The sequence below is a fragment of the Canis lupus genome, chromosome 1 (genome assembly GCF_011100685.1).
Source record: "Canis lupus familiaris isolate Mischka breed German Shepherd chromosome 1, alternate assembly UU_Cfam_GSD_1.0, whole genome shotgun sequence".
Taxonomy (NCBI): Eukaryota; Metazoa; Chordata; class Mammalia; order Carnivora; family Canidae; genus Canis; species Canis lupus.
In genome coordinates, this window is record NC_049222.1 from 69160433 (window position 1) to 69181790 (window position 21358).

General features: G+C 47.1%; 1 protein-coding gene across 7 annotated transcripts in view; it reads left to right on the forward strand.

Moving 5' to 3' along the window:
* The window catches only part of L3MBTL3 (L3MBTL histone methyl-lysine binding protein 3), a 120953-nt gene that overhangs the window by 60955 nt on the left and 38640 nt on the right, over positions 1 to 21358 (forward strand). For all 7 annotated transcript variants that reach the window (XM_038526761.1, XM_038526767.1, XM_038526763.1 and 4 more), the window contains 3 exons: positions 1803 to 1879; positions 9844 to 9929; positions 11810 to 11920. In XM_038526761.1, coding sequence (XP_038382689.1) covers positions 1803 to 1879; positions 9844 to 9929; positions 11810 to 11920 — 274 coding nt within the window. The remainder of the gene's footprint in view (positions 1 to 1802; positions 1880 to 9843; positions 9930 to 11809; positions 11921 to 21358) is intronic.

Consider the following 21358-nt stretch of genomic DNA (forward strand, 5'->3'; position numbering starts at 1 on the left):
CCTCTACCGGCCTGGCTCTGTGCGCGGTCCCCGTGTTTTTCTCTCAAACCCGCCGTATTCCGGGGGCCCTGGGCTGGCCCTGGGCTGGCCCCGCATGAGCGTCCGATTCTTGCTTTCAGCTCAGGTCGTGACCTCGGGATCATGGGATGGGAGCCCTGGGTGTGCAGTCTCCTTGCGTTTCTCCCCCTCCCTGTGCCTCCCCACCCCACCTAAAATAAATAAGCGAATGTATGTCTGTTTGTTAAAAAACCAAACAACACCCCACCCTATTCCGGCTTCTTCCCTTCTCCGTCTCTGGCTCCAGCCCCGTGGGAATGCCCACGACTTTTGCATTGGTCCATCCCGGGATCAGGTCTCATTTCTTCTCTTCTCGGATCCAGCGTCCGCGTTGATTTCTTCCTTCTTTCTTTCCTTCCCTTATTTTCTAGACATCGCGTCTTGGACTTCGTTGCCTCCTCCCTCCCCTGCTGTCTCTGCTCATTCTCTGGATGGCCTCACCCCTGCTCACGACTTTAAATATCGTCCCACATGCTCCTGACTCCCACATGTGTGCTTTTTCCCTTGCTCTTGTCTCCGAGCTCCAGATTTTTTATGCTCGTGATCTCTGACTTGTTGACCTGCTGGTCAAACCCGTGTTGAGAGCCAGACTCTTCACCATGCGCAACGCGAGAGACGGCGTCGGCGGCCTGCCCACCTCAGGACGAGGTCCCGCTTCCTCCCAGCGGCCCAGGGCTGGGGACGTCCTTGGCTTCTTCACACCCCTCACCTTCTGCAGCAGATCCACCTGTTGCTTCTTCCTTTAAAACCTAGACCTGAAAACACGATCACTTCTTACCATCTTTTCCACCAACACTTCGGCCCGGGTCACCACCATCAACTCTGGCGAAAGCCTCCTAACAGCCTCATCTCGTCTCCAGTGTGGTTAATTGTCTGCAAAGCGGTCGGAACAATGACTTCAAAACAGATCAGATTCTGCTGCTCTTCTGCCTAAAAACCCCCTGCGTGACGTTCTAGTAAATGTTACTTTATTCTGAGCAAAATCCCAAGACCTCCCTATGCCCGAAGGCCCTTCCTGGTGTTACTCCCTTGGCCGTAGGCCTGCTCCCGACAGCCATGAGACGCCCATCTCGTGGCCTTCCTATCTGTTGTTCCCTCTGCATGGAATGGGCTTTTCTTTTTTTTTAAATGTATCTGAGTGGCTCGGTTCTCTTCCTTCACTTTCTTTAGCCGTCCCCTTATCTGAGAGGCCACCTTGCCTTTCCACTTTTGCTCCCTGCTTCTTCCTTCCACTACCTGTCTGCATCCTGTTGGGCCCCCAGACTGCGTATTTTGTTGACTTCCCGTCTCTCCCGTGTATATCGCGGACCCCACAGAAGCGGGGGCTTTGTGCATGTCGTACGTGCTGCTGCATCCTCGTCCTCGGCATCTGTGCCAGTGCCTGGTGTGCCGTAGGCGCTGTGTTTGCATGAGGGAAGGAGCAAACGAATGAATGAAGTGCGTTGCCTGTGAAGATGAGAGATACATAGATCGAGTTTGATTAGGAGCAAGAAATCAGATGCCACATAGGCAGAGTGATCGAAGGTCTTATGGAAATATGTGCTTGGCCGAAGCAAAGGCGACAGGGAGGAGACGAAAGGGGGGGACAGACGGGTGATGGAGCTTCCAGCCCCTTGCAGGTCTGCCCTTAGACATGCGGAGATAATTTCGGCTTGTTCGTGATGATGACTATTTATGCGCATATTTATTTGTATTTCAGAATTTATCCCGATAATTAACGGTTTTGTGATTTACATGCCCTACAGGTGTGAAGCTTCAAGTCCGCACATCCACCCCGTCGGCTGGTGTAAGGAGCACAGGAGAACACTCATTACGCCGCCAGGTTTGTGCGCATTTTGTGCCTCGTAACCTTCTTCACATACATCAGGAGTCCACGAACCCTTTCTGCCCGGGGCCAGAGAGTTCATATTTTCGGCGTGGGAGTCCGTGCACTCTCTGGCACACCTACTCAGTTCGGTAGCACGAGGGCAGCCCCGAGTGCACGTGGTTGTGCTGGGGTAAGGCTTCATGTGCAAAGCCTGCAGGCCGGGGTCTGCTGCCTCTGATGCCCCTGGAAGTCTACGCAGTGGCTGAGTCCCTGACAGAGTATCAGGGGTTGTCTTCTTTGGAAAATAAGTTCATTCTTATTTGTATGTATTTATCTATTTATTTATTTCAAAGGTTTCATTTGAGATAAAGAGAGTGCACACGTGTGTGAGCGTAGGGTGGGAGGGAGGAGCAGACGCTCCGAGGGGCAGGGAGCCCGACACGGGGCTGGACCCAGGACCCCAGGATCATGACCTGAACCCAAGGCAGACGCTTCGCCGACTGAGCCCCCCCCAGGCGCCCCAAAAAGTTCTTTTTCCAAACATCTTCTATTTCTCAAGTTGAAATTCATTTCTAGACCTTATGTGAATAGGTGAATAGGCATTTAAATTTATCGTCTGGCAGAAGGGTGCTGTCTGAAGCTTTAATGAATAAGGGGAATGGCCTCGGGGGCAGCGTTTGCGGATGGAGCCTTGACCCCATGTGTGAGTCGATTCTGACGAAGGCACAGTGTTCACGGTTAAGGGGGATCTTGAGGCTGCAGGTATGTTCCATTCGTGACCTGGATGGGAGCTCACATACTCACTCTCCCGTTTTCTTTCGGGTTGTTGGTTCCAAAATAGACCTTGCACATCTGCTGGTAGGACCGCTTCTCTGTGCTCTGCAGGTTCGGCTGCCTCGCCGTCTGCCCCATTCCCATGGGCCCTTCTCAGCTCCCTCCCTCGCTCCCTGGCAGGGAACAGTGTGACTGCTGGTAAATGACGGTCGTATGTCACGTTGAGTGTATCTCCATGTGCATCAGCCTCCTGAAGGCACCGTGGCTGCCACCTGGCCGAGAAGGCAGGGTCATCAGCTGATGCGGAACATCCCTGCACTGCAGGTGGTCACTCACGGGGACTTTTTTTTTTTTATTGGTGTTCAATTTGCCAACATATAGCATAACACCCAGTGCTCATCCCACCAAGTGCCCCCCTCAGTGCTCGTCACCCCCCACCCACCTCCCCTTCCACCACCCCTAGTTCATTTCCCAGAGTTAGGAGTCTTCATGTTCTGTCTCCCTTCTGATATTTCCCACTCATTTTTTTCTCCTTTCCCCTTTATTCCTTTTCACTATTTTTTATATTCCCCAAATGAATGAGACCATATAATGTTTGTCCTTCTCCGATTGACTTACTTAGCATAATACCCTCCAGTTCCATCCACTTGGAAGCAAATGGTGGGTATTTGTCGTTTCTAATGGCTGAGGAATATTCCATTGTACACACAGCTTCTTTATCCATTCATCTTCTGATGGACACCAAGGCTCCTTCCACAGTTTGACTACTGTGGACATTGCTGCTATCAACATCTGGGTGCAGGTGTCCCAGCGTTTCACTGCATCTGTATCTTTGGGGTAAATCCCCAGCAGTGCAATTGCTGGGTCGTAGGGCAGGTCTATTTTTAACTCTTTGAGGAACCTCCACACAGTTTTCCAGAGTGGCTGCACCAGTTCACATTCCCACCAACAGTGTAAGAGGGTTCCCTTTTCTCCACATCCTCTCCAACATTTGTTGTTTCCTGCCTTGTTAATTTGCCCCATTCTCACTGATGTGAGGTGGTATCTCATTGCGGTTTTGATTTGTATTTCCCTGATGGCAAGTGATGCAGAGCATTTTCTCATGTGCATGTTGGCCATGTCTATGTCTTCCTCTGTGAGATTTCTGTTCATGTCTTTTGCCCATTTCATGATTGGATTGTTTGTTTCTTTGCTGTTGAGTTTAATAAGTTCTTTATAGATCTTGGAAACTAGCCCTTTATCTGACACGTCATTACCAAATATCTTCTCCCATTCTGTAGGTTGTCTTTGAGTTTTGTTGACTGTATCCTTTGCTGTGCAAAAGCTTCTTATCTTGATGAAGTCCCAATAGTTCATTTTTGCTTTTGTTTCTTTTGCCTTCGTGGATGTATCTTGCAAGAAGTTACTGTGGCCGAGTTTAAAAAGGGTGTTGCCTGTGTTCTCCTCTAGGATTTTGATGGAATCTTGTCTCACATTTAGATCTTTCATCCATTTTGGGTCTATCTTTGTGTCTGGTGTAAGAGAGTGGTCTAGTTTCATTCTTCTGCATGTGGATGTCCAATTTTCCCAGCACCATTTATTGAAGAGACTGTCTTTCTTCCAGTGGATAGTCTTTCCTCCTTTATCGAATATTAGTTGACCATAAAGTTGAGGGTCCACTTCTGTGTTCTCTATTCTGTTCCATTGATCTATGTGTCTGTTTTTGTGCCAGTACCACACTGTCTTGATGACCACAGCTTTGTAGTACAACCTGACATCTGGCATTGTGATGCCCCCAGATATGGTTTTCTTTTCTAAAATTCCCCTGGCTATTTGGGGTCTTTTCTGATTCCACACAAATCTTAAAATACTTTGTTCTAACTCTCTGAAGAAAGTCCATGGTATTTTGATAGGGATTGCACTGAACGTGTAAATTGCCCTGGGTAACATTGACATTTTCAGAATATTGATTCTTGATTCTTCTCATGGGGACTTTTGTGAGTGATGACGGCTTCTGTCGTCACAGGCAAAGGGCAGCTCCTTGGTCTGCTTGGGGCTGACGCGTGGACGTTGCCAGCAGCATGGAGCAGCAGAGGCTCAGCTTGGGTCTCCAGCACATGCCTGTCACTCCCTTCTGACGGCTCACTTCGTCTGGGGCCTCGTCTCCAGTTCCGTGGTACCATGTCTTAGTGTCTGGTCATTTCCTCACCCAGGGAGCCCTTTCCACCATCCCGGGGATGGGAGAGTCCCTGCTGCTTTCTGAGTTTCCTCCTGCGTTAAAATACAAAAGCCCCTTTTTCTGTACTGATTTATGGAGCTGTTGGGAAGATGCAGGAGCCTTAACGCGAACAGTAAGGTGTTAAAGCAGGATATCAACGCTTTTGTGGCTCAGATGTGGTGCAGCCTGGAAGACTTTTTTCCTGTAGAGCGCTCCTGTGTCCTGGGGTCTGCGTCGCGTCACGAGCCGGTGAATACCGACCGCGTAGTCACCCGTGTGCCCCTCTGGCCGTCGAGGTTGCTGTGAGGATTCATGTGCGTTTCCCAATTTGGCATTGATCCTTTCTTTTTTCTTCTTTACCAACTTTATGGCCATAATCAGAGATCTGGTCAGTAAACAGAGAACCAGTGAACAGTAGGTTCCAGTTCCATCTTCATGGCACTGGGAAGGGTCGTGGGAAGGGGTGGAGCAAGGAAGGTGTCATCGTTGCCTCGAGTGTCCGGTGAATCACCGAGTCCTCCATCTCCCTCCACGGACTTCTGTAACTCAGTGGAAGAGCAAAGCCATAGCTTTTTTGACAATTTTTTTTTTTTAGCCATTTTATTTTATTTATTTATTTTTATTTTTTTAATAATAAATTTATTTTTTATTGGTGTTCAATTTGCCAACATACAGAATCACACCCAGTGCTCATCCCGTCAAGTGCCCCCCTCAGTGCCCACCACCCAGTCACCCCCACCTCCGCCCTCCTCCCCTTCCACCACCCCTAGTTCGTTTCCCAGAGTTAGGAGTCTTTATGTTCTGTCTCCCTTTCTGATATTTCCTACCCATCTCTTCTCCCTTCCCTTCTATTCCCTTTCACTATTATTTATATTCCCCAAATGAATGAGTTTTTTGACAAATTTAAAAGAATCCAAATGTCACATCCAGAAGTACCAAGCAGGGCAGCATGAATACTTATCACCACTGCTTATACACCTAAAAATGGGTAAAGTGATAAATTTTACGTGCTATTTCACCTCGCACACATACAAAAAAAGCTAGAAAAAAACAAAACAAAACCCTGTCAAGTAACGGTTTGCAGGGCCTGTACTGAGGTCAGTCCTCGGCCCCATGACAGGAAAGATGCTCTTTCTCCAGTCCCCGCGCTCCAAGGGCGGCCTCCTGGCTGCATTCCTGATGTCCTGTCTGGAAGGCTCCCCGTCACTCTCGGTCCCGAAGAAACGGCGCAGGTGCCACTCTTGCTACTTCATGGGTCAGTCCCCCTCCAGGAGCCCTGCTACACACCCCATGTTCATGCTTTTTTCAAAATATGTAGCATACTTACTGTTCTTTTTCCAAAATTAGAGTCTTCGTGACTTTTTAAATGATCTTATTTTGAATTATCTGGTTGTACATTAATACATGCCTCTTCTGAAAAATTCAGAGTGAAAATGGAGGTAATGGCTATTCTTTCTCAAAATAGTTTGACTTTGTCCCAGAAAAATCTTTTTTTTTTTTTTTTTTTTAAGATTTTACTTATTTATTCATGAGAGACCCAGAGAGAGGGGCAGAGACACAGGCAGAGGAAGACGCAGGCTCCAGGCAGGGCGCCCGATGTAGGACTCGGTTCCAGGACCCCGGGGTCACGCCCTGGGCTGAAGGCAGACGCTCAACCGCTGAGCCACCCTGGGATCCCTCCAGAGAAATCTTTGCCTTTATGTACACAAACTTCCATGTGTGTGCAGTCAGCTTTAATGTTACTGAAACTGCAGGATAGGGCCCTTAAAAATGTGTTGTAAAAGGTTTGTATTCAGAGAAATATGTGTTTGTATACTTACTCTTTAAACTTTTACTTTGAAACAGCTTCAAAGGTATAGAAAAGTCGCAAAAATAGTACAGAAGTCATCTATGCCCTTGACCTAGAAACCCATTGAAGTTCATCCGTTGGTCAAATGATGCCACTTGTACCAAGAGGGTCAGTCATTGCACTGGGTTGTTCTGTCCCTCTGCTCCCCTTCAGTCAGGCTTTCCTTGACTGTCACGACCTCAGCATATTGGAGGGTAACAGATTAGCCATTTGGTTGTTTTGTTTTTTAGGTATTTTATTTATTTGGGAGAGAGAGAGTGTGGGTGCATGAGCCAGGGGAGAGGCAGAGGGAGAAGCAGGCTCCCCATTGAAGTTGGAGCCTGATGCCGGGCTCGATCGCAGGACCCTGAGATCGTGACCTGAGCCAAAGTTAGGTACCCAACTGACTGAGCCCCCCGGGCGCCCCACAGGTTCGTCGTCTTGTGGCTTGCTGCTTAATTTAGATATGCTTGGCGTCTCTCATGGTTGGATCTAGGTTATATGTTTTGGCAGGAATGTCACAGAAGCAGTGCTGTGTTGTCGCTGCATCTTCTCGGGGACTGATGCCAATTGTCTCACTCCTGATCTTTTTTTTTTTTAATGTTTTATTTATTTATTCATGAGAGACCCAGAGAGAGGGGCAGAGACACAGGCAGAGGGAGAAGCAGGCTCCATGCAGGGAGCCCGACGTGGGACTCGATCCCGGGTCTCCAGGATCACGCCCTGGGCTGAAGGCGGCGCTAAACCGCTGTGCCACCCGGGCTCCCCATCACTACTGATCTTTTACCATTAATGGATCTAGGTGCTGTTGGCCAGGAGCGCCTGGTGGCTCAGTCAGTTAAGCATCTGACTCTTGATTTCAGCTTGGGGCATGATCCCTGGGTCCTGGGATTGAGCCCTGGATTGGGGTCCATGCTTTGCTTGGAGGCTTCTCTCTCTCCCCCTGTTGCCCCTCCGCCCCCAGCTTGTATGTGCAAGCTCTCTCTCCCTTTCTCTCTCTCTCTCTCTCTCTCTCTCTCTCTCAAATAAATACATTTTAAAAATCTTAAAAAAGAAAAAAAAGATGGTGTTTGCCAGGCTTTTCCACCAACAGTCACTTTTTCTCTGTTATTAGTATCTTGTGGGGAGATGCTTTGAGGTTGTATGACTATCATGGACTTCATCCCCATTGTCACTCACTACTTTTTAAATTTTTTTATTTTTAATTTTTTTTTAAAGATTTTATTTATTTATTCATGAGATACACACAGAGAGAGAAGCAGAGACACAGGCAGAGGGAGAAGCAGGCTCCATGCAGGGTGCCCGACGTGGGACTCGATCTCGGGGCTCCAGGATCACACCCCGGGCTGTAGGCATCACTAAACCCCTGCGCCGCCAGGGCTGCCCGCTCACTACTTTTAACATCCGTTGATATTTCTAGTATGAGTTACTATTTTGACAGCTGCTAAATGCTATTTTTTTTTATTCCTTGTACATAATTAGTTGGTATTCTTCTGCAAAGAATAGCTTTCACATCTTCCCATTTATCCATTCAGTTAATTTATTTGTCTCTTACTGTTTTTATCCATAGGTTATAATCCGTAACCAGTATTATTTATTTTTAGGTCCAGATTTTCTCAGATTTGGCCAGCGGGAGTCCCTTTAAGCTGGTTACTATGTCCTTTGATGTGTTCTAATCATTTTTCGAGAACTTCCTACTTTCTGGCACAGCTAGGCTTATCTTGTACTTTCCCTCGTTTAGGACTCCCATCCAAGCAGTAGATGTGCTCCTTGCTGTGGGCTGATGCTACTTCAGTCTCTCAGAGGATAGAGTTAGGAAGTGCATCCATGCGAAAGTATTAAAAAATTATGTATGTTTCTGTATCTGTTTAGACATTGAAAACAATGAGTTTGTATCATTAGCCAAGACCCCTCAGTTTATTCCGGTTTCATGCTTTCTCTATTTATACTTCTTTTTATGGCCAGTGAGAGACCTGCCTTCCTGTATCTCAGTATATTTACTTATGTTTTCAATCCTCTTTATTGGCCAATTTCCCATGCCTCTGAGCCACTGTTAATTCCTGCTCATGCCTGCCTAATGGATTTTGAACTCAGAGGGAAAACATGGGGGCAGGAGGAAAGAGGAATAGTTATTTCTACATGTTTTATTAATACTCTTACATGACTGGGGCACTTGGGTGGTTCAGTTGGTTGAGCATCTGAGTCTTGGTTTCAGCTCCGGTCATGATCTCAGGGTCATGAGATCGAGCCCCCCTCAGGCTTGGAGCTCGGCACACGGAGTCCGCTATCAATTAGTCTCTCCCTTTCCCTCTCCCTCGCCCTCTGCCTCTCTCTCCACTCACACTCTCTCCCTAAAGATAAAATAAAATCTTAAAAAGAAAATACTATAGCATGACTTGATTTTGGTTGTTTGACCTAACAATATGATGACATTGTCTGGAATATACCATATTTTAGCTTATGTAAATCTGCCTCATTCATTTTTACTAAATGCTTTCTATTCCATATGTACTATATATATTATGTATAATATACATATTTACACATTTTGTATATTATGGTTAATAGACTTGTTTTTACATTTTTATGTTAAGCAGCTGTGCATTGTCTGTGTGCACATGAGATTTTCCTAGATTAGTAGGAGTAGAATTGGACATTACAGGGTACTTTGGTTTGTGTGTATCTGTATATGAGACTTACCTGAGAATATAAATTATACACCTATATGTTATAGGTTAAATTCTTATTTAATGTTAAATTCTATATTATGTTAAATTCTTATTTAAAAGGTAATAGAAGAGGAATTCCTGGGGGGCTCAGTGGTTGAGTGTCTGCCTTCGGCTCAGGTCGTGACCCTGGGGTCCTGGGATCGAGTCCCACGTCGGGCTCCCTGCATGGAGCCTGCTTCTCCCTCTGCCTGTGTCTCTGCCTCTCTCTATGTCTCTCACGAATAAATAAAATCTTTAAAAATTTTTTTTAAAAAAAGGTAATAGAGGAGTCATGATCAAGATGAAAGCAATGTAATTATTATAATTTGTTCTGGGTGTGTTCAAAGTTATGTGGAATACGAACATAATTTTGTAGGTCATAATAACAATATATCATAATTTTACAGGTCCGTTTATAGTTCTCACTATCATTTTGGTTAAACCTGACAGGATTTACTTCTTTCTTTCTTAGGTTATCCAAATGTGAAACATTTTTCTTGGGATAAATACTTAGAAGAAACCAATTCTTTACCTGCCCCTGCAAGAGCTTTCAAAGTGGTGAGTTAATCTGTTTTACACTTTTTGATTAATTTGTGTCGACAAGAGTGTTCATTCATTGACATTTAAGAACAGAAAGAGCTAGTACTAGCGAGCCGGACTAGGAAGGGGAGGGAAACAAGACCACAGGACAGGTTTTTGACCTCTCACAATTTTGAAAGTCAAAATTGTTACTGGGGTTTTTGTTGTTTGCATCCAGAAAGTATTTTCACCTTGGTCTTGTCTCCTTTGAAAATTTTCCCCTTGGTCTTATCTCCTTGGAAAAAGAAAATTCTGCTTGAGTTGTTATGGAATGAGTTGCAATCTTACGACAAACTTCTGTTTTTCCAGCTAGATACTCTGAGAAACTGAAAAAAGACAGGATATTTTCTGATGAAAATTGTTTTAAACAATTGCTTTGGATTTGTTTATGGCAAGCTGAGATGCTAAGTTTCATGCTCTCAACCCACATGTTTAATCATCAAAATACAAGGTCACCTGCTTTTGTTATAGTAACTTTCTAACCAGAGTCATTGCATCTTAACATAAAACTGTTAAGTTTTATAATCTTATAATCTTAACTGTTGTTAAGATTCAAAGTAAACCTCATTTCTTTGCAAGGGAAGAATAAGTAATGAAATGTATTTAATTTTTTTTTTGAATCTCTAACAACTTCCTTTATAATTTCTATTTTTCTGTAAATTCAAGGAAAAATCTTTAAATATCTCAAAGATAGTTTTGATGACGCACAATCTATCATAAACAACGTTTGTCTTTAAAAGTGATTTTCTCGGGTATAAATTGCTAGAGTTTTTAATGATGGAGTTAATTAGAAGTGTGGGCCCAAATATAGAAAAGCACATCAAAAATTTTGGGGAGAAAAAAGTATATTTCATGAAGAAAAGCAACATAAAAGAATGTGCATGAGTCCATCTGATCGTAAACCTAGGAATTAAGAACAAATAGAGTGAGGCACTCTTTTTCCTGGACTCCCTAGAAGACGTGCGTCGCACTTTGCTTTGGACGGGATCCCATCACTCAGTCTCCTGTCTCCCGTCGCCTTGATGCCTCTGCTTTCTCTAGTGTGGCCTCAGGGCCCTTGCACTGTGATTGTTTTTTCTCTTTCACAGAGTTTTCACGCTTCATTTTCAGGGCCCGAGTTTTGTTGCACCCACTTTCCAGAAGGGGGGCAACTTGACTAACCTGGCCGTCACCTTGCCTTCTACAGCTTAGTCGCCTTGTCGGAGGTTTCTGGGTTTGTGCTGAGCACGAGGCACAGGCGGCTCAGGTGTAGGACGGATGCTGCCCCCTGCTCAGTCCCGCTCTTACAGGCCGATTCCGTCTTGCGTGGCCTCGTTTCTTTTTCTTTTTTCTTTTGATTTATTTATTTTTCCTATTTATTTATTTATTTATTTATTTATTTATTTATTTATTTATTTATTTTTGTTTCTTTTTTTTAAAGATCCATCTTCTGCGCGGTCTCGTGACCATTTCTTTTTTTTTTTTTTTCGTGACCATTTCTAATCTCTGTGTCATTTCTCTGTGTCACTTTAAAGTTCGTTCCTCTCTCTTTTATAGGCTATTTTTATGCTTGTTGGGTTTTGCCGAGACACCTCCTTCTAACTCATGAGAAAACCTCTTGCCTTCCCTCTGGCTAATCAAGGTTTTGAATTTTATCTGAAGATCTGGTGCTTTCTGTTTGCTCCTGTGGCTGCCGGCTTCTGTCGCCCCAGGCTTTGGCCGGAGCTCGGGATTGAGGTTTCTGACAGGGAGGGTGGGGTCCAGGGCTGCTGTGGGGACTCCAGGTTTGAGGTTGTTCTCTGACCCCCCCTCACGTCTGTGCGGCTCAGCCCACCCTCGCTTGCTCCGGATCTTACCGTGTCGTCTTTTCTCTACGGCAGAAACCTCCGCATGGATTCCAGAAAAAAATGAAGCTTGAAGTCATAGACAAAAGAAATCCTGTGTTTATTAGAGTTGCGACAGTTGCAGACACGGATGACCACCGAATAAAAGTGAGTGTTCCCCGCTGGGGTTTTGTCTGGTCTGTTGCCGCCGAGGTGTCGGGGGCCGTCAGCAGAGCCCGGACTCGCGAAGTGCGGCCGTTGAGCCCCTAAGACCCGAGGCTGCGAGCGGAGCGGTGTGGGAGGCTCTCGGGTTCGTGCCCGCCGTTCCGTTCGGGAGGTCGCGGGTCCTGCCTTCGCCCTCTGGCCCTTGCTCGAGCATCAGGAGTCTGGTCCCTAGTAGCCTGTCGCTGCAGGCCCCGGGGCCGCGTCTTCTTAGCGGTCCCGATGGGGCCGAAGGGGAGGTGACCTTCAGAAGAGCGGCACAGAAGTGCAGTCGAGTCAAGAGCAACAGTCCCGGTGGGGGAAGCCGACTGGGCATCTCGGGGGCAGCGGGGGGGGTGCAGGGGGGGTGCAGGCACCAAGTGGGGCCTCCCTGCTGCGTCTGGAGTCTCTCTGTGAATGACGACAGCGGTAGAAACAAGGTGTCACCTTTCCGTGGTGTTTACGGGTGGCAGTGTCCTCCCGTGGTCTGACACTGGTGGCGATGACTGTGCAGGAGACTGGGGTCACTATTCTTCTATCTGAAGCCGAGGCCCGGGAAGAGGTCAGGAGTTAACGCGGAGCGAAGTCACACTCCTCGGCTCTCGGATTCTAAACTTACGCTCTTAAAAAAAATCACATATTCAGCTATCTCTAATTAGAGAATATATAAAAAATTATAGCATGAAAAATTATAGCATGTGTTGCATAATGTGGAATAATGTGTATAATAGGAATTTCACTGCTTGATTCAGTATTTTGAAGATTATGTAATCAGGGATCCCTGGGGGGCTCAGCGGTTCAGCCCCTGCCTTTGCCCAAGGGTGTGACCCCAGGGTCTCGGGATCGAGTCCCGCATCGGGTTCCCTGCATGGAGCCTGCTTCTCCCTCTGCCTGGGTCTCTGCCTCTCTCTCTCTGTGTCTCTCATGAATAAATGAATAAAATCTTAAAAAAAAAAGATTATATAATCATACAAGATTTTAGAAATTATAAATAATGGAGGGCCGGTTAATCTTCTTGAGTACATTTTCCTGTTACTTGTCCTTGGTGTGATAATGTGAATCATTAAAGCAATTGGAGTATTATAGGACTAGAATATTTTTTTAAGTGATCAAGGAAATGTAGAACTAAGCAAAATATTATTTTTAATAATCAAATTGGTCAGAATAGAAAAAAAAATGTGTGTTTTCATTTGGGTGCATGAAAAGTTTATTCTCTTACATGCCTGGTAGGAACATAAAGCGTCTCAGCCCTTTCTAAAAAGCAGTTTGGTTAAGGGATCAAAAGTCTTGAACGTCGCTTACCCATTATTTCAAGAATTTCGATCCTAGGGATTTGTATTAACAATGAACCAAAGGGGAATTTGCAAAGATAAGGACTACGAGGAAAATAGAGCCGTGCTGCTTACAGCATTTACGATGAGGAACAGCCACAGTAGGATATAGGTGAAATAAATTACTGGTCTATCTGTACGATGTTAAATATTCAATATTGGCAAGTGAAAAGCCCCACATGTACTATTCTGTGTATGATGTCTGGTATTGTGTTTTGAAAGACTATTATGGAAAGAAACTGGCCAAAATAATGACAGTGCTTCTCCTGGGGTCCTAGGATTAGGAGTGACTATGAATGATTTTTTATAATTATAAATGATTAGGTTTTCTTAATTTTTTTTAATTTTTTAAAAAGATTTATTTATTTATTTATGATAGAGAGAGAAAGAGAGAGAGAGAGAGGCAGAGACCCAGGCAGAGGGAGAAGCAGGCTCCATGCAGGGAGCCTGATGGGGGACTCGATCCTGGGACTCCAGGATCGCGCCGTGGGCCAAAGGCAGGCGCCAAACCACTGGGCCACCCAGGGATCCCCCTGGTTTTCTTTTTAATTACCTGGTTTCAGGAATACATGGAATTACTTTCATAAAAAAAAAAATGTAGATGAGCTCTGATTTTACATGCGAGAGCATTTTGGCCTGCTGAGGGCAAAGACTCCAGAATGGGTAGGGAGGGCAGGGAGCGGGTCAGACAAGCGCAGACTGGATTCCAGCTCTTTTTGCTTCTGGCTGAGTTCTCTTTCCAACACAGCGTCTGGTGGTTTAACACCCAGAAAAGATCTGGTTATAGGGTGTGTAGTTGGCAGTTTTCTTTTCACAGCTCGCGGTGTGAGTTTTATAGCTAAAGGTGAACCACTGAGCAAATCCCTGTGTGTTCCTGAAATCCCCGGAAGGTCAGTGAGCAGGTGATGGTGACCCAGGTGTAGGATTCATCAGAGGCTCCTGAGAATATCAAAAGCTTTCATTAGTAGGACTTTTTCTAATCCTACGGGAGATGATGCAGCAAGAACGTGCCTCTTCGTGTTCCGGGAAGGAAGAGCCTCTAGGGACTGAGGCATTCGCGTACCTTAGTATTTTCTTAGGGACGAAATCAGTTCTTCAGCTGAGCAAGATCCACCTTCTTTGAGTTATTACAGTTGAAATGTTTAGGACGTTCACGTATTTCATCAGACACTGCAGGAAGACAAGCGGAATGTTTTTGCCCTCCTCCTTACGTTTTGGGGGTCTGTGTCCTGCTATTTCTCAACCCGTCAGTTTTAGGTCTGATTTCCTTCCTTCCCGTTTGGATCATTTAGGATCAAGCTCTTGGCCACACCCGTCCCTTCCCTTTACCCTTTCGGTAGTCGTCTCATTTAAAGAGTTTTTTTCTCAATGTTCCGTGTTCATGTTAGTTTAAGTAAATGAGCATTGTTCACTGCTGAGCAAAGTAGTCTTTTTCTTAGGACATTTGGTTTTCCTGGAGTCGGTAATTTCTTGTGTCTTGATTTTTTTTTTTTTTTAATTTTCTGCGCTCATCGTAACGTTCGTTCACAAGCGCTCCGAGGAGTCTGACGTTTCTTTCTGTTAAAGGCCCAAGTGTATTTTTTAAGCCTTTTTGTCCCCTTGACCTGTTCTTCCTACCACCTAGCACCTGGCCCCGGTAATCTGGGCGCTTCTACTCGGGGCCTCGTCCCGACCTTGCATTCTGAAACTGCTCTTTTGCTGACAGACTATGTCGTATTTCATTTTTTTGACTCACGTACTTGTTTTTCTTAACGTATTCTCTTACCTTGTTCAAACACACCTTTCTGTGACTCTCTAAGAGAGGGTGTGTAGAGGCGCCTGGGGGGCCCAGCGGCTGGGCGTCTGCCTTGGGCCCAGGCCGTGACCCCGGGGTCCCGAGATCGAGTCCCGTCGGGCTCCCCGCGGGGGCCTGCTTCTCCCTCGGCCTGGGCCTCTGTCCCTCTCTGTGTGTTTGCTCATGAACAAATGTTGGGGAAAAAAAAAGCTGGGCTGTATGAACCCCATCTTCGACTCCTCGCATGTGCGGCGCGGCCTCTGCCGGGTGTGGCGAGGGCACTGGGGAGCCATGTCCCGTGCGCCCCCACCGTTGTCTCAGCGCCGTTGCCCGGACGCCCCTGCTCAGGGGCCGAGCCCTTCCTCTCCGGAGACCGTGTCCCCAGCCGCGGCCACGTGCTCTGTGATGAGGGCTGGCGTCGCTTTCCGCTCACCGTGGAGGCTCAGGCTTGACCGCGGCTCCCTCGGGCTGGAAGCGCTGCCTGAGGGTCGGTGGGGACGCGGCTGTCGCGCTCTCCCCCGCCTGGCATCCGCCCCTTGAGCTGAGCCCTTGACTTTCTTAAACTTTCTCTCATGCTCCTCTGAATTTTTTTTTTTTTTTTTTTACTTTTTACTCGCTTAGAGAGATGGACTCTGTTTGCCAAAAGCTATGTTGCATTTTAATGACAGCTCTGCGTTTTGAGGTTTGGGACTAGGCCGTCCTCACTTGGCGCCCTTCTCCCCGCTTCCCCCGGCTTCTCTGTCTCCCCCAGAAGCCCCGATGACCTGATTCCCGTGCCCGCGGCGGCTTCCCTGGCCGTCTTCCCACGCGGGCCGGCCGGCTGCTCCCCAGGAGCGGTGCCCACGGGCTCGAGCTGGGCCCACGGTGGCCCGCCCGTGGCGGGAGGCGGGGGCCCCCCGGCCCGAGCCCGCGGGGTCGCCAGTGTCGCCGGAGGACCGCACGGCCTGGGCTCCCTGCCTGCCGGCGGCCCGCCCTGCCCGTTGGCTCTAGGCCCTGCGTGGGTGGGCTCGCTGGAGGGCGGCCTCCGACTCCGGGTGCACTCTGCTTGGGCTCCCGTGGGCTCCCGTGGGCTCCCGTGGGCTCCCTGTGCGCTCCGGGTGGGCTCCGGGTAGGCTTCCCCTGTACTCCGTGTGGGCTCCCCATGGACTCCGGGTGGGCTCCCCCTGTATTCCACGTTGGCTCCCCATGGACTCCGGGTGGACTCCGGGTGGGCTCCCCATGTGTTCTGGGTGGGCTCCCTGTTGGCTCCAGGTGGACCCCGCATGGGCGCGCGTGGGCTCCCTGTGAGCTCCTTGTGGGCTCCGCATGGGTACGTGTGGGCTCCCCATGCACTCCGGGTGGGCTCCCTGTGCACTCAGGATGGGCTCCCCCTGTACTCCGCGTGAGCTCCCCATGGGCTCCATGTGGGCTCCACGTGGGCTCCCCGTGGACTCCCCGTGGACTCCGGGTGGGCTCCCCGTGTGTTCTGGGTGGGCTCCCCATGGGCTCCAGGTGGGCTCTGCATGGGCTCCCCGTGGGCTCCCTGTGTACTCTCAGTGGGCTCTGCGTGGGCTCCCCGTGGGCTCCGCGTGGGCTCCCCGTGGACTCTGGGTGGGCTCCCCGTGCATTCTGGGTGGGCTCCCCATGGGCTTGTGTGGCTCTCATGGGCTCCGCCTGAGCTCCGGGTGGGCTCCGCATGGGCTCTTTGTGGGCTCCCTGTGGGCTCCCTGTGGGCTCCGTGTGGGCTCCTGTGGGCTCCAGGTGGGCTCCCCGTGTACTCCAGGTGGGTTCTACATGTACTCCAGGTGGGTTCTATGTGTACTCCGGGTGGGCTCCGCGTGGGCTCCCCATGCACTCCGGGTGGGCTCCGCGTGGGCTCCCCATGCACTCCGGGTGGGCTCCCTGTGCACTCAGGATGGGCTCCCCCTGTACTCCAAGTGGGCTCCCCATAGGCTCCGTGTGGGCTCTGAGTGGGCTCCAGGTGGCTCCCCATGGGCCCCCCAGTCCTGCCGGCTGCCCCCGGACAGGCCCTCCGTGGCTTCCATGCAGTGCACCACATGTCCCGTCCTGCCTTATGGGGCACCGGGCCATGCCCCCCCCCCACTCTGTACTGCAGGTCACCCCTGCCCCGGCCCACGTTCTCTGGGCTCACGCTTCTCGCGCGTCAGCCACCTTCCGTCTCCTTCCGTGTCCTCCTGGCTTCATACCTTTGCAGATTTAACCTTGATTTCAGAAGAGAGTGGAGATAAGCACCTGGGCCCGAAATGTGCTTTATGGAGTTGCCTTTCACACGGCAGGCCTTTTTCTTTTTAAGAAATAGGCTCGTTTCTAAAATATTACCTGTCTTATTCTTGATTAGTTGTCAATAACATGTACGAAGGCTTCATAGTTTCCAAATAATGCTTCTGGATGAAAATGCAGCCAGTTTCCTAAACTATAATTTTAAATATGTGTGAGTTAACTCTTCCAGGACGAGACGGGGAGCGGAAGGGAGGGGCGGGAGGGGCGTGGAGGGAGGGAGGGGGCGGCGTGAGGACGGGCGGGCGGGCGGGCAGGAGGGCGGGAGGGAGGGAGGGAGGAGGCGGGAGGGGAGTGCGGAGAGGGGAGGAGGGGAGGGAGGGGGAAGGAGAGGGAGGAAGGGAGGAGGGAAGGGGGAGGGGACGGGAGGGGGAGGGCAGGAGGCGGGAGGGAGGGAGGGCGGGAGGGAGGGAGGGAGGGAGGAGGGAGGGAGGGGGAGGAAGGAAGGAAGGACAGGAAGGAAAGTAAGGAGGGAAGGGGAAGGAAGAAGGTAGGAAGGAAGGAGGGAGTGGAGGGAAGGGACTTGAAGGGAAGGTACATGTAAGTGCAGGTGCCGTTGGATGCCTGGATTGCTTCAGTGTTAGTATCCGTCTACTTCGACCTATGATCCTTCATTCTCCTTCTCCTTCTTCTTCTTCTTCTTCTTCTTCTTCTTCCCCTCTATCTTTTAGAGAGAGTGAGAGTGGGGGTGGGAGGAAGAAGGAGAAGGTGAGAGAGAACCTTAAGCAGGCCCGTCACCCAGCGCGGAGCCCGGCCAGGACTCTGTCCCACGACCCTGAGGTCATGACCTGAGCGAAAATCAGGAGTCCTTTGCCGAGCCACCCAGGAGCCCCTCATCTTATGTTCTTGAGAATTTTTATTAAAATCAACATTATTGCTGAGTTGTCTTCATATATAAGTGTATTTATAGTGGAACATTTGTATTACAAATATTTTATAGGTCTCTTCAGTTTATAAAAGTCTTAAATACTTCATGTTGTATGTTTATGTGTCTTCTTTTCTTGTTGTTTGTCAGACTTTTGATTTCTTTTCAAAATAGACCCCAGCAAGAGGAAATCTATCACTTAACATTACTAAAGTGCCTGATTTTTTTGTTTAAGACCTTTTAATACTCCAGCAACTGAAGTAGTGAAAGTCATGAAAGATGAACTACAACTATACAGACTTTAATAAGTTATGTTATCTGGACTTCTGGACTTCTAGAGTGAGATTTTGATTAGGGTTAGTATTAATTTTTGCATTATTAATTTTTACATGAATTCAGATGCACTCTTATGTGTATTTGGCACTCAGCAGACAGGATTTTATTGTTACCTCCATTCATAATATCTTTTTTTTTTTTTTAAAGATTTTTATTTATTCATTCATGAGAGACACAGAGAGAGAGTGGCAGAGACACAGGCAGAGGGAGAAGCAGGCTCCACGCAGGGAGCCTGATGCGGGACTCGATCCCGGGTCTCCAGGATCACGCCCTGGTCCGAAGGCAGGCGCCAAACCGCTGAGCCACCCAGGGATCCCCCGTTCATAATATCTAAACTAAATTTTATCTCTGAAATTGAACCTCGAACTACTAACATCCTCCAATTTGTCTGCCCACCTAGTTTATAGGAGCTATTAGATTTGTCTGTAATATCTGAGGTATATTCGTCCCAGATAGATAACTTCCCGCTGCCAACTGAGGGGTCACTTTCCGCGAACACCGGAAGCTTGTGGTGTCCGCAGACACGCTAGCTGCTAGGTCTGCCATAAACATCCTTAAAGTCATATGGGAGGAAACTTTAGAAAGAGCCCTTTTATTTATGATGATAATTGAGATTTTCAGAGTCCGTGTGGTGTGCAGTAACGTACGAGTCAACGTCCACGGGTCTCAATTCCGAGTGCACAGTACAGTGACTTAGCAGTTGAGCAAACAGCAGGTGTGTGCACAGAACCAAACCCATGGATTAGCAACCTCCTAGGTAGGCTCAGCCTTTCTTTTTTTTTTTTTTTTTTTTCTTTCTCTTTGTCATCACAAAGAAAGTTCTGGTGTGTATCCAGAGTAGACATCCATTTATTTGTTAGGATTGAGGACATTTGCTCTAAGAAGATACCTAGATTTTTAAAAATTGAGTGATACGGGACGCCTGGGTGGCTCAGTGGAGGAGCATCTGCCTTCGACTCAGGTCGTGACCCCGGGGTCCTGGGATCGAGTCCCACGTCGGGCTCCCTGCAGGGAGCCTGCTTCTCCCTCTGCCTGTGTTTCTGCCTCTTTCTCTGTGTCCCTCATGAATAAATAAAATCTTTTTTTAAAAATTTAGTGATTCATCTACAACGAATGAAACATGAATGATATGAACATTAATTTCAGCATAAAAGTAATGGAATTTAGGAATAGCAAGGTCAGAAAACAGGAAAGTTTCATGTTTCTAGTAAAATAAGGGTAAGCACTTTGCTAGTTGAGAATTAGGACATTTTAAACTTATTTTAACACTCTTAGTTCTGTCTGTTCGTTTACTGGTTGGCATGGACAGCCTAAACTGATCGTTTTAGAAAATTATCGTGAATGTCACCTCACTGTTAGGTGAACATTGTTTTTGATCCCAGGAAAGCGAAGGGTTATTTTGAGCTCAGTAATTTTCTGTAGGTGCAACTTTTATATTCAAAGTATGCGAATGAGGAACAATTTTATTTGGATCCTTGAATTCAGGCTCGGTTCCTCGTCCTGACTAGCTGCATGGTCCCTTCTCTTCTTTAAGGTGATGCCGGTGATTTCTTCCAGGTGGGGAATTCTGTGGGCTCTGATTCTAGGATTAACTGACTTCTGAGCTTGAGAAAGTGGATTCATTGTGCTATTTAATTCATTGTACTATGTAATATTGTGGGATTCAAGAAGAAGGACATTCTTTTGAACCCGTATATGTGTACTTTGACAGCTCTGTACCGTCCGGTCCCCTAGATGTACCGTGATTCGGTTAGCCAGCCTCCTAACGGTGGATCCCCACCTGGTTTTCTACTGCAGACAATGAGTTGAGTTACTGAGATTATCAAGTCAAAGGTGATGTATTTTAAGTGACTGTTCTTGCAGATAACTCTCCAGAAATATCGGTCAATTAATACTCCCGTCAGCTGTCCATGAGAAAGCTTTTTTTTTTTTTTCTTTTTCATGAGAAAGCTTTTTATTCTCATTCTCACCAGCTCTAGGAGTCACCAAAATGGCACATTTTTGACAGGCTGAAAAAAAAAAAAAAAAGAATTGCATCTTGTGGTTTTAATTTGTAGTTTTTTAGTTATAAGTGAAATCTATTACCTTTTTATATGTTTACTAACCATTTGTATTTAGTTTCTTATTTATCAGCAGTTGATATCTATTTTTCATCTTTCTTTTGGGCTTTTCTTGTTGGTATATGATATCTGTCTAAATGAAGGAGCAGAGTACACTGTTGAATATGTAATGAATGTGTTTTTCAGGTTTCTCGTGGGCCTTCCATCTTTTTTGTGGTATTTGCCACTCATTACAGAATATTTGCCACTCCCAAGTTTTAAATGTTCATGTAGTCCAATTGAGGAGTCTTGCCCTTAATGGCTTTTGACTTTGGTGTCTTGCTTACAAAAATTATCTTGTTGTAAGATTACAAATACATTCACTCATGCATTGTTCTAGAAATTTTATTGTTCAACTTTTAATGCTTGGATTTTTTAAAATCCAGTTGGCATCTGTTGTCTTGTTAGGGATCCACAGACTTAAGAAGGAAATCTAGCTGGGAAACAATGTAAAAGCAAAATATATATAGGCTTTCGGCATATCCTTTTATCCTAAAGATAAAATATATGTAATACTTAAAAGATACAGAGCTGGTCCCTAGTGACCCTGCCTGAAGGACCAGTTGCTCTTTCATGTGGTGGCCACAAACGATGGCGTTGACCACCCTGTAAAACCTCCTTGAGAGGTGCTGTGATTATTTAGGAGAAAAAAAAATCATACTTGGATATGCATTTGATGGAGAGAGATTTTGTAAACTGAGTGTATTTCTAATAGGACACTGA